At 41.0% G+C, this 13,342-nt stretch overlaps 1 protein-coding gene across 2 annotated transcripts in view; it reads left to right on the top strand.

The window, feature by feature from the left end:
- Window positions 1-218: 218 nt before the first annotated feature.
- Window positions 219-13,342, top strand: part of GNA12 (G protein subunit alpha 12) — a 34,746-nt gene continuing 21,622 nt past the window's right edge. Inside the window, exon 1 of one of the 2 annotated variants that reach the window (XM_077918719.1) lies at window positions 219-1,102. In XM_077918719.1, coding sequence (XP_077774845.1) covers window positions 779-1,102 — 324 coding nt within the window. In that variant the 5' untranslated portion in view covers window positions 219-778. The remainder of the gene's footprint in view (window positions 1,103-13,342) is intronic. The other variant, XM_028705480.2, reaches the window with a different exon arrangement.

Below are 13,342 nucleotides of genomic sequence, written 5' to 3'. Positions count from 1 at the left end.
TCCCCCTCCCTTCCCTCCCCACGGCTCTTATTGGTCGGCGGGGGCGTCTAACCCCGCCTCTCCCCCCCCCCACATAAATCTCTCGGGGTTTTTCTTTACAAAGTCCCCGCCCCGCAGTCCAGAGCGAGCTCACTCGACAGGGGTAAAAAAAGAAAAACCACCGACCGGCTTGGAGCGACATACGTCTCTCCCAATGAGAGACTGCTTTGCGAGAGATGCTTCTCTCCCATTGAGCTGAGAGAGGGCGTCCGCCCGCCCCCCGCTGCCTCGCCCCGCCCCTCCGCCTGGTGGGCGTGCGGAAGAAAGTGGGCGGGGCGGGCGAGAGTCTGCGGCGGCGGAGAGTCGGGCGGTGGGAGCGAAGGCAGAGCGAGTCGCCCCGCTGTTTGCCCCCCCCCGCCCCTCCCTCCTGAGGGAACACCAACGGCCGGAAAGTGACGGTTGAGGGTGCAGGGGCGCGCGAGGGGCTTCTTTTCCCGCCCTTTTCTGACGGGTGGGGGGGGAGGGAAGAGAAGCCTTTTTCTGAGGGAGAATCGCTGAGGCGGCGGCGGCCGGTTCCTCCCTCCGCCAACCGCGGCGGGCCGCGCCCTCAGCTCCGCCGCCGGGTGAGGAGGGGCGATGGGCGGGCCGGTGGTCTCCTAGCTCCGCCGCCGCCGTCGTGGCCCGCCGCCCGCCCGCTCCGAGGCCCGAGAGCGGCCCCCGCGGCTCCCCTGCCTGACGCCTCCTCAGCCCGCCGCCCTCTCTCGTCGTCGTCGTCCTCCTCCTCTCTCCGCGGCCTGCCATGTCCGGGGTGGTGCGGACCCTGAGCCGCTGCCTCCTGTCGGCCGACGCGGGCCGGGGCGAGAGGCCGCCGCCGCCGGGCGAAGGGGGAAAGGAAGGCGGGCGGGACGCGGAGCGCGAGGCCCGGCGCCGCAGCCGCGAGATCGACGCGATGCTGGCCCGCGAGCGGCGCTCGGTGCGGCGCCTGGTCAAGATCCTGCTTCTGGGCGCCGGCGAGAGCGGCAAGTCCACCTTCCTCAAGCAGATGCGCATCATCCACGGCCGTGAGTTCGACCAGAAGGCGCTGCTGGAGTTCAGGGCCACCATCTACGAGAACGCCCTCAAGGTGAGCGGGGGAAGGTGGGGAAAGGTTTAAAAAGGGGGGTGAGCTTCAATAAATTGTATATGCTTAGGTGGCATTGTCTTCACTTTTCCTCATCCCTCCTCGTCCCGTTTTTCCTTTCGTGACGTGTCTTAAGCCTTGATGGGGAGAGTCCCTCTTGAAACCGCTGGGATGGTTTGTATCCCAGCTTCCCTCTCAAGGGGGTGTGCAGGGTCCCCTCACAAGAACCCCGTGAAGTAGGTTTAGGTTGACAGGAAGACGATGACAGGGCCGAGATCACCCGGCTGAGTCAGGATTTGAACCCTGGCCTCCCACGTCCTGGTTGTTACACTGCCAGACGTTGGGAGAGTCGGGTCAAATTCTTCATGCAACACAGAGTCAGCCTACAGAACTCACTCCCACTGCAGCCAGAGATGGCCACCAATTTGCCTGGCTTTGAAAGTGGGTTAGACAAATCCGTGGAGGAGGAAAGGGCTGTCAGTGGCTCCTGGCCGTGATGGCTATGCTTTGGCTGCACAGTCCTTGAGGGAGCAGAGCTTATGAATACCAGTTTCTGGAAAACACAGGAGGGGAGTGGGCTCTTGTGTTCAGGTTCTGCTTGCATGTTTGCCATTGGGGCATCTGGTTGGCCACTGGGAGGAGAGGATGCTAGACTAGCTGGGCCCTTGGCCTGATGATGATGATGATGATGATTCAATTTTCAGCAAGGCTTTTCTAATGCCAGCATGGCCAATAGGTATGGATGATAAGAGTTGGAGTCCAGCAACATCTGGAGGTCCAATGGTTTGCATTGACTTAGGAATGCTGTTTTGAGTGGTGTACAGAATGCCCTGAATAAGTAGGTTGAAATAAAATGGGAGTGTAAGGCATACTGAAACAGATGACTGGGGAAAACAGTGCCAGCACTTCTCATACGAGCCAGAAGATGGGTGGAATGAGTGTGGTGAGGCTGTTATGCGTTCTGTTTAGTGTGCATTGATTCTGAGGGAAAGTAGTGTGTTTTGTAAGGTAGGAGATGAGAAGCAGGCAACTGGTGGTGGAATTGTGTGTTGCTTTGAATGGTTTGATTAATAACTAGAAAGCTGTGCCATAAGTATATTTAATAAAATAAACTGGAGGAATATATGGAAGGCAGCCTGTCAAGTCATAATAATAAAATGATTATTACAGTGGTACCTCGGGTTACGTACGCTTCAGGTTACAGACCCCGCTAACTCAGAAATAGTGCTTCAGGTTAAGAACTTTGCTTCAGGATAAGAACAGAAATCGTGTTCCGGTGGCGCGGTGGCAGCAGGAGGCCCCTTTAGCTAAAGTGGTAGTTCAGGTTAAGAACAGTTTCAGGTTAAGAACAGACCTCCGGAAAGAATTAAGTACTTAACCCGAGGTACCACTGTATGCTACTTTCCCTCGCACGTCAATGTATGTGCTTCATATACATCCAGTTCAACTTTACAATGATCCTGTAAGGTAGGAGAGCTAGGCGACGGGTGAAGTTGTGTAAGGTGGAGGTGATACCAGTGTGGGTACAAAGAGATGGGCTGTCAGTGTTATGCTAGGTCGCATTATATTGCTTTTCCTAAGTAATCTGTTTTCTATAATTTATTTGAATGATTCTTGGAACAGTGTTCTTGGTACCACTGTACTTGGAATCATAGAATTGTAGAGTTAGAAGGGACCCAAAGAGTAATCTAGTCCATCCCCTGCAATGCTTCATACAACTTTGTATCCATTGGGTTGGTTGACACAAAAGGATAAGCCAAACCATGTCTTACCAGGACTGCATAAACATATGGACTCCCAGAGAGAAGCTCACAGCTGCTTTACTCCTGTACCTCACAGAGCTAAGCATGTCATCCAAACCGGGACTTATGGTTAAGCTCTCTCATTGCTAGCCATGGTTTCTTGTTGGCTGCAGATCATGGTTAGTGAGAAAGAGAGCATAACCATAAGTCCCAGTTTGGATAACATGGTAAACCAAACCATTACTTAGTTCAGAGTAGGAACAAAAAAGGACTGGAGAAGGAGCAAAGAAACTGCAAGGTCTCTGGAAGGCCATGTATTTGTGCGGTCCCAGTGAGCCACAGTTTAGCTTACTGTGTTGTGCAAACCATTCTTGAAATAGTCCTGTAAGATCAATATTTGGAAGCCAACTTCTCTCAGTGTTCCTGTTCTCATTTCTTCCCTCTTTCTCCTATGCGTCCTGAATAGCCCTGTCCCACACCTCCTGGATTATGGCTGTGTTTCAATGTTTTGATTGTCTGTTGTTCAAATGGAATTATGTGGGAGGTGCAGATTACATGATTTCCCTTTGTGGTATGCCCAGGTGTGAGAAGTAATGGTGTTCTCCATTACCTCTTGGTGTAACCTTCCTGCCTAAATTCCCGAGACTGACATGGAGGAGAAAAGGGCCCAGTTCCAGGTTTCTGGAAATGGAGGATGGGATGATAGAAACTTATGCCATCACCAAGTATATAGACTCCCTGGAAAGGAGTTTACGCACCCTTCATCACACAGTTCCAGTGTAGCTTACCACCATATAAGCAAAACATATTCAAATTCAATAAAACAATTTAAAACAAACTGAAGACTGTACCTCAGACAATGTAGATGGTCTCACAAAATTAATACTACTTAAATTTTGAAAGCCAGGATAAGGAAATGTATCTCCCGCAAATGGCTATATAATGACAATTCTTGGCATACCTCTATGGGGAAGGAGTTGCATATTTTAGGAGTTGTGACAGTCAGTGTCCTCTTCCAGCATCCGTGTTTCCAAGAGTGACAGAATGTGGAATATTGGCTGCTTTCTTATTCTTTGCTTTGTCATTGACATGGATCAAAATCCACAGGTCACCATTAATGTATGTGTTGAAATGAAATAGATGAAAATTGCCCATCTCTGTTTAGAGTTGAATGAAAATGCACGTGTGTGGCTAAAATGAGCTAAGGAGTTATTAATCTGGGCAGAGTTACACCTGTGCCAGTCCAGTTTTTAACCATGGCAAAGTAAGCTTATTTCTCTCTCCTCTTATGTGAGAACTCCCTTTCCCTTCTATTTTTTTGAGCTTAGCTCTGCTTAGAATTGTATATGTACCAGACTTCTTGCTGATTGTGCAATGCTCTAAATTACAGTTTGCAAACCTGGTTAGAAGGGTCACTGAAGCTGACCTTGGTAATTGCAATGTATTAAAATGACATCTAGAATAACAGGTGTTGAACCTATGGTATGTGGACTCAGTATGTCCACACTGGCCACCTCAGAACAAATTCAACTCAACTCAAACCTAGCCATTAGAATATATACTAATAAGTAAAGAGGGGAGGTGTAGAGTTGGAGGAACAAGGAACTCAGCCAAGATATGCTCACCCTGCCAACTGCACAAACTTGTTTTTAGATATTGCTCCCCAGCCTTCAGGGTTAAAAACTTTCCTTTAAAAATACCAGGAATCCACATTTTCTGTTGTACGGACAATATAAACCTGAATATTGCAAGCAGGTTCTAGACTATTGGTTTTGACAACTATACTGTAATGCTTCTGAAGAGATGCATTATTTGGTAGGTTCGCTTAAAAAAAGCTCTGCTGCTGTACACAACCAATTCTTTATAGCATGAGCTTTCATTGCCAAGAACCTCCTTTATCAGATGTTCTTCTCTACAAACTAATACAATAATAAACATGTTAGTTTTTATGGTGTTACAGAAGTTGGTTTTCTTCTTCTTTGCCACAATATTACTAGTATGTTTGTGGTAATGCTCACAGTGTTCTTGAATGTTACACAGCCCTTGAAAAACAAGCCCCTACTTGGAAATAAGGATATAAATTTGCTCTGAAAAATGTGTTCATAATCATATTATGGGCAAATTGTATCTGAAACCAAGCAATCACAATAAGCTGAAAGATGGGGGGTTCGTTGGCTGCTGTGCTAAAGGAGGTTATAAATGGGAAGAAGACCTTATGAAGGACTGGCATAAACTGGAAATAATACTCAGCTTTTTAAAACCCATCAACATAGTTTAGCTGTAAGAAATAAGAGGATGAGGACTGAACAGTTGAAGAGGAAACAGGGAAAAGGTAAAATGAAAGAAGGTGCATTCATGCTCAGATACAGCAGTGGACTGAAGGGTAACTTTAAATGAGTGGATTTAGAAACCCTTCAGTAGGACAAGGACGGAGAAGTTGTCATCCTGGAGTTAATGAAGGCGGTACCCTTTGGTACAGGCACATCTTGATCTTCTCACATCATCTTGTATTATTGTCTGCTTGTGACTTAGACACAGAAATGTGAGGAGCTGTGGATGTGGCACTGAATTTCTGCTGGTAACATGCAAGTGGATAGGAGTATAGTATCTTTCCACAAGACAATTTGTGTTATAGAAGTCATGTGCAAGAGCATTATCAGGTTGTGAGCTATTGTATTGGTATTATAAAAGCAAAAATTGTGTATTCTGACTTGGTGTGATGTAGTGTTTGCCTTTTAAGACTGTGCTTATGACAATGAACATTGGAGTTCTGTAGTTTCATATCAGAATTGTTATTTTTTTATAAGACCACTGGCTCAAGTGGCAAGTGTGATACATTTTTCAGTTGCTCTTAGAACATACAAGTATGTGCTGACTAATGGGATTTGGATGTGTTCACTGTCCTAAGCGAACATGTAACTGAGCATTTATTGTTATTTTTTAATGGCTCTTTTTAAAAGAAAAGAAAAAACCTATGTGGTTCTGTTGCTGACACTCTGCATTTTTACTGAATTCATTGAACTATTAATCAATATTAAACCTTAGAAGAGAACCTGTGAAGTATTTCACTTTAGCAAGCAGTACAGTAGCATTTAGGCCTTCTAGGGAAATTTCATTTTCATTTCCCTCATTAAGATTAATTACACAATTATTTATTGTGATATTTTAATGACTTTGTGTAAAGAAGATAGGTGTTTGTATTATGCTCTTCAGGGTTTGAAAATAATTGCTGTTTCTGTTATAAAAATGCAGCCTTTTTGAATTGAATGGCCATCTGTCATTGTCAAAGAAAATATTGCTGTTCTAGTACTTTCACAGATTTTATATGTGCTTCCATTTGACAGCCAAGAAGAGGGTTTGTAATCTTGAGGTTAGGAAAAGTGATGAAATGTGTATCCATATAGAGAAAACATAACTTAAAAGTGAGTGGATGGATTGATTTAAATCACTAAGAAGAAAAAACCCAGTTTAAATCCAGTTGCCCACTTATAAATTCACACTTCCCTAACAAGCATATGTTTTGCCTGGTTACTGTAACAATTAGACTGTATTAGTTTTTAGCCAAATAGAGCCATTATGTAACCCTTCAGCAAAATTCTTATGTACAATAGAATTATGTTTGCTTACAGATCAGGTGTATGCACATGAAAGAATTCTAAGCCAGAATGCTTACTTGAAAGCTAAGTTTTGAATCCTGTGCATCCTTATTTGGCAACCAGTCCCACCAAACAAATTAGAACTCCCTTCCAGGGAAATATGCATAAAATAGGGCTGTAACATGTCTTAGGTGTTAAATACAGATTATAGAAATGCATTCATACACCAAGGTAATACTTGTTGTAGAAGGGAGTGGTGATGGATATGGAACAAAACAGTGTTATTCCACTTTATGGTAAATTAATGTCCATACTACATATAGTTTCAGAATTGAACACAACACAGAGCTCAGGTAACTGGGCACAAAACAGAAGTGCAAGATAATTTGCATGAACTCAGTGGATGATCCTGGTGAGATATAAGATATCGTCACCTGAATTCTAGTGCTTAAAATGACTTGCTAATTGATGCACAGTATCAAACCATAATATATGAACTCTTGTACTGTACTTGTACCCTTGTAATGACTAGTAGCACCTTAGAGACCAACTAAGTTTGTTCTTGGTAATTTTTTTTAATTTTTTTTAATATATTTCGACTCTTTCATGCCAACCCGGCTACCTACCTAAATCTTGTAATGACTGATGAAGATGTTTTCTTCCTCATTCTTTCTCTTCAAAGAAAAGCACTATTTCATGAAGGGATCATAAATTCAGTTTCATGACATTATAAATTTACATTTAAGTTCATATTAAACCAGTTTTCTTTTTAGAAGAGAAACATAATAAGCTAAGCTTAAAAATTAAATCAAATTCAATTTTTTATGTTACCATTTTAGAACATCATTTTTTATCATGAGTAACCAATTATTGAAACCTTCCCTATTTCTTAGGTGTTAAATACAGATTATAGAAATGCATTCATACGCCAAGGTAATACTTGCAATTGGTAAACAATGGCAATACTTGCATATCATTTAGATTATTTTTGTTTTTGAAACTCTTCTGGTATCATCCTGTCTTTTTAGAATCTTTCTATTACAGAGAAGACACACAGTTAACAAAATGCTGAATGTAAGCCCCTAATCCAAAATTTACTTTTCCATTTAGCACAGGCAATGGTTTAGAGTCGTAGCTTTTCCTAGCATTTTATGGGGCAGGCTTCCCAAACATCAGTTTTGCTTTGGCTTAAGTAAATAGTCATTGGTTAATGATGGTTTTGCTTGTTAACCAAGGCTAAGCTTCAGGGCAGTTTTTTATGAGAAGCGCTAGTGTTGGGAATACACAGACTCTATTAGTTCAGTATATCCACCTGGAATAGAAAAGTATATAAAACACCTAAATTAGCACATCTGACAATCACATGACTCATGCAGTACTATTGTATAAATGGTTAGTTGGAAGTAAATCCCTCTATGTTCAATGGACCTTACTCTCCAGTGCAGTTTTAAAGTTGACTTTAATTTAACTTGCTAGATCAAAGTCATCAGCAAATGCAGCCTTTGGACTAACAAAAGTCAGCTGCTGTTGCTTTGGTGGTCAGCTGGCAGTGTGTAACCTTAGGAGCTGAAATCTGGTTTATTTCCATATGGGTTTATCATCATGTGTGTAGTGTTCTTGGTAAGGACTGCACTGTTCCTCTGAAATGCCTGAACTTGTAGAGCCATAAATTTCAACAAGAATTGCCACAGACTGAAGAATTCCTCAACTACTTCTGCATACCCAAGAGCCAAGACAACCCTTCTCTATTTTCCTTAGTAGCCCCTTCCTTTCCACCACCACCCTATCCTGCATAATAGTTAGCTTTGAATAATTTCAGTAATTTCCAAAGTAGTTTGTCATGAAACATGAGGAACTTCTCTTTTGAAGAGGAAACAGTCAAACCTCACTGTGTGAACATGAGTCATTATTATTATTATTATTATTACTATTCTATTAAAACACAAAATGCATTATGACATATGCTAATGAATACAATCACCATTTAGTAGTAAATCTTTCTTCATAGTAAAATAGTGATTTGTATAAAACATAGTTCTTAGCATTCATAGTACTGTAAGAGTTAACTATTGTTACAAAACACTCCTTGAAGATACACAATGGGTCTTGATGTCTTCCAGATGAACTCTTGCTTTTAAAGAATTGACTCTTTCCTTGGTAGAGCGATGGTTGTGAGGTGATGTTTAATAATGCTTTCCTCTGATGTTCTGGGATAGAGGCTAGGCTGGAAAACCTGTAAGATCTGACTTGTTCCTCGCATCCTTTCTTTAAAAAAGATGCTACCTTGGCAGGTACAGTCTTCTAGTAATCTGGTAATGAGGTTGATGTTTTTGTTTGCAGGTTACAACTCTCTTAGTTAACTAGAATTGATTTTTTAATTGCAAATTTATTAAAGAAAGGGGGGGACAAAAGAAGAAAAAACAGCTCACATTCAGAATACAACAAACATCAATACATCCATCTTAATCTATACTTGCAGATTGATATATGTCCAAATAGGTATGCCAGTGTTAATGTTTGTAGAAAAGTTTCCCACCCCTGCTGCCAGGTGTTTAAGAGTAAGAAGTGTAACTCTAACCTGGGAAAGTTTAATATGCTTTGGAAGCTAAATATTCAGTGTTTTTTCTCTCTTAAAGTAAGGCATTTCTAAGGTCTTTTCTAGTCCTGCAATTTCAGTCTGAACACTTTAACAACTATTGCACAAATTCTGTGTTGGATCTATTCAGTTGCATACAATGTAATATTGATTATAATCCTGATCATGGATGTTCACTCCCAATATGTAGCTCTAATCAGTTTGCATCTCCCAGAGCCCAACCATCATTTTTTTGTTTGCATTAAGACAACTCTCAAAATCCCTTCTCCCTTTCATTGGATTTACTTGGAGACAGAGAGTCGTATTATAGTTTACAGACATAACTGCAGTTACAAATACAAAGATTGGGTTGTTAAGTTCCTGTAGGCTAAGTAAAGGGCATTGTATTTTGTTCATGTGTTTAGTCTTTTAACTCTGTATACAAATCTTGATGTTTACACTACTCACCTGGGGAATAGCAGCATTTGAATGAATGATGAAATATATGGAAATATTTAAGATTCTTTGCTTTGATTTTGTGTTTGCAAGATTCATAAAGGCCAGATGATGTATGTTTGAAGTGTGTTGGACAGGTTTCCTCAGGCAGCAAAATGGAACCATTTTAGTTACTTTTCTCCCATGCCAATAAGGTTAAGAATTTCTACTGGCCTCCTAAAAATCATAGTAGAACATGCATCCTGGATGCTGCGATATGACAATCTTTTCATTAACGGTATTAATGCATCCAGGCTGCTGCCCAGCACTAAATATAGGATTTGTAATATATAAACACTATATTCTCCCGTGTTCCAAATCTCTAGGCTCTTCTTCCCATAATCTTGTCAAATGTGATGCAAATGTATAGGAGAAACTGTTAGCATATTTTAAAAGGTCTGTATTTTTAAAATATTCGTGTTATTTACTTAATATTTAGTGCTGAAGTTGGTGGTGACTTTGGAGTTCAAGAGTAGCACATGAAATAATCTGCCATGAGAGTATTATGCCGATAAAATGCATGTTTTTAGAGAAGTTGGTATCTGTCTTGAGAGATAATAGAAGAGTGTGCCATCAGGGGTAAAGTCAAACCATTGAAGAGTTACAGCACCTGCTGCAGCTGTAGAGACCAATATAGATGAGACATGTTTTATTGCCGCTGGGGCAGATGAAGGTACAGTAGAACCTCTACTTACAACCGCCTCAGGTTACAAACACTTCAGGTTACAAACTCCGCTAACCTGGAAGAGTTACTTCGAGTTGAGAACTTTGCCCCAGGATGAGAACAAAAATCGTGTGCCGGTGGCATAGCAGCAGCAAGAGGCCCCATTAGCGAAAGCACGCCTCTAGTTAAGAACAGTTTCAGGTTAAGAATAGACCTCCAGAACGAATTAAGTTCGTATCCAGTTTCATTGGTGCAGATGCACCATGAGATTCCTTCACTCCTCCCAGTGGTCATTTCTCCACTGGTCATTGTTGTGGATACACAACCTGACTGACTTGTCTCCAGGCACTGTGGTTGTCTGCAATGAACTCCCACATGGCAAGAGTAATGCTGCCAGCCTTCATGTCAAGTTTGCAGACATCTTCTTAATACAAAGTTTGCAGATATTTTCTTAATACCTAGTTACTAGTTCTTTTTTCTGCCTATTCCAAAGGTCAGGTTGAGTTATGGAATCTTACCCTATTTTTAATCCCCATAATGGCTCTGAAGTATGAGAGTCAGAGAAAGTGGTTTGCTTTTAAATGAGCAGAAATTCTAACTAAAATTGGTCACTGTACACATATAACAGTTTACTGTATTTATTATTATTTACTAAAAAAAATTGCTGCTGTTCAATCAAGGATCACATCCAAGGATATTTACAATATAAAAACACAAAAATGTATAAACAACATAGTAACAAACACACACACCCTAGTTTAAAATACTGTTGATTGTTTAATTAGCCAAAGGCCTGAGACAGAAGGAATGTTTGCCTGGAGCCTAAAGATATGTAACAAAGGCATCAGGCAAGCATTCCAAAAATGGGGAGCCACGACAGAAAAGGCCCATTCTCATGTTGTCACTCTCCAGATCTTTTGTGGAGGTTCAGGGCAGCCAAAGTTGTTGAGCTTCTTTGAGGGGAGCCAGTGATCTACCATTCACCTTAAACTGGATTTGCTTGTCATTCACTTTTTGGTACATGACCATAAACACTACAGAGTATGCATCAACAGAAGAACAACTTATTATATATTTTTCTATATCCTGCCTTTCTGTCTGATAGCAGACCGACCCCAAGACAACTTACAGTAAGGGAAAAATAAATAATTTTTTTTTTTTAAAAAAAAGACACTGATGACTTACAAATGCTATGGGCAGCAGAATGAGAAACGTTAGCCACTGTCCAGTCCTTATGTTTATGTGAATGTGATTGTGAATCTACTGTATATTTGGAAAGTGGTTTGTATGTTTGTCTGTTCTATACATTTGGACACCTCAGGAGATACCATTGCCAAACACAGCATTAGGGTTTTTTTAGGTGGGGCAGCAGTCTTCAGTGATGTTTGGATGCCAGGTGCCATTTTGAAACAAGTTGACAGACCAAAACATAACACTAGATTGTCTTCCCCCAGTTTTTGGCATAACAGGTCCAAAGTCACAGATTCCACTTTTTAAAATTTTAATACAAAAGCTTTATTTTTGTTTCTATAAATACCTAGACAGTGCTGGGCACTCCCCACTAGTACTATATCAAACTTTTAAATCTGCCAGTACAGATTTGTGTAGGCAAGTTGTGAACAAGTTGCCAGAATACTAGCAGTGGTTGCTCAGGAAAACTTTGATTTAGGGACTAGGATTAGTTTTGTGTGAAATGTAAGGCAACAGGTAGGTGTTGAATGCACATCATCCTCTTGTTCTGTGTACACATTCATAAAATTTAGGAATTGCTGATTGATGGATTTAAATCCCCAAAGTAATATTGTAACTCTTAGAAGCACTATTTATAGCATTGTACTTAAATAAGTCAAAATACCATTATTCCCTATTGGTCGTAAAATGACTACCTGGGAGTTATACTTCTCTTTACCACTTATTGGAAATAATTTTGAAGAGGGGTGAAATAAAAAAGAGCAGCCACTCCATGAGAACAAGCACCACAGAAGACGAGAATGAGTATGGTTCTGATAGGGAATTATTATGATCTCATTCCCCAGTGTAGGAAATCTTTCAGGCAAGGGCTGCAGCTGTGCAGTGGTAACCATTTGAAAGCTGCTGGAGTGAAACAAGACTGCATCTAGATGAGTTTAAAGAACTTTAGAACACTGGAGCCTTAGCAGGTGAAAGGTCAGAGCTAGCTTGTATGGGCAGGGATGACGCATACATATTTGCAACCCAATTTAAGAGGCGAGTGGAAGATAATAGGCTGTAGCAAGCACAATATGGCTACAATATTAATAGCTTTCTTGCAATTGTTCTACTGTTTTACATACCATTCTACAAACTGGATACAAATGTACGTAATGCAAAATATCTTCAGATACTCATTTGTACTGTTCATTAACGTTGTAGCAAAGAATGCTCTGGAAGAGTAAAATGGGAGTTTCATAGCCTTTTAACATTTGTTTTAAATCTCTTTCATTCTGGTAATGCATCTTACCCATAATAGAAAGTTCTATGCGGTGGGCATTGCGATAGGGTTTAACTCCTTAAAATGACCTCACAATTTAAAATTGCTTTTTGTCTGTATCATTTCACCTTTGATTTATTCTTAAATGGAAAACCCCAGCTAAAGCAGTAAACATTGTTGTTGGCAAACCAAATACTTGAGAATGGGAGCAGGTTTTTAAAACTCTTAGTTGCAGTTCAGTGAAAAAGAATGTTAACTGCATTCCTTGAGTTCATAGCTTCCTTTTTACAGGCTTTTAATAATTGTACTATGCTTTGTGTTGAATGCATGCTCTTTGAACAGTTTATCTGAAGGATTAAATTGTATGGAGATGAAGTAATAGTCATTCAGGGTGGCTCAGTGTTTACATTAGAGAAACTGCATTAGAAAGAGTCCAACCTGATAATGGATAGTTGAAAAATTTTAATTAGCTGCCCTTTTGCTGGAATACTGGAGAAGCTGCAACTCTCCTACATTGCTAAATCTAGCAGCCTTGAACCTGCTTCTTCATGATATTTTACTGCTAAATCTTGCACTGAAGCTTGTTTCTTATCCTTGATCTTCAGCATTAAAGTTCTTGGGTGTACTCCTTAACTGTAGGAATGAATCCTGAGGTTGATGCTTGGCGGGTGGGATAAAAGAGCTCCTGAATAAGTATCATCATGTAAAATTTTAAAAAGTAA

The sequence above is a fragment of the Podarcis muralis genome, chromosome 14 (genome assembly GCF_964188315.1).
Source record: "Podarcis muralis chromosome 14, rPodMur119.hap1.1, whole genome shotgun sequence".
NCBI lineage: Eukaryota > Metazoa > Chordata > Lepidosauria > Squamata > Lacertidae > Podarcis > Podarcis muralis.
Note: the sequence above shows the minus strand (reverse complement) of the source record. Positions and strands in the feature narration are given on the sequence as shown.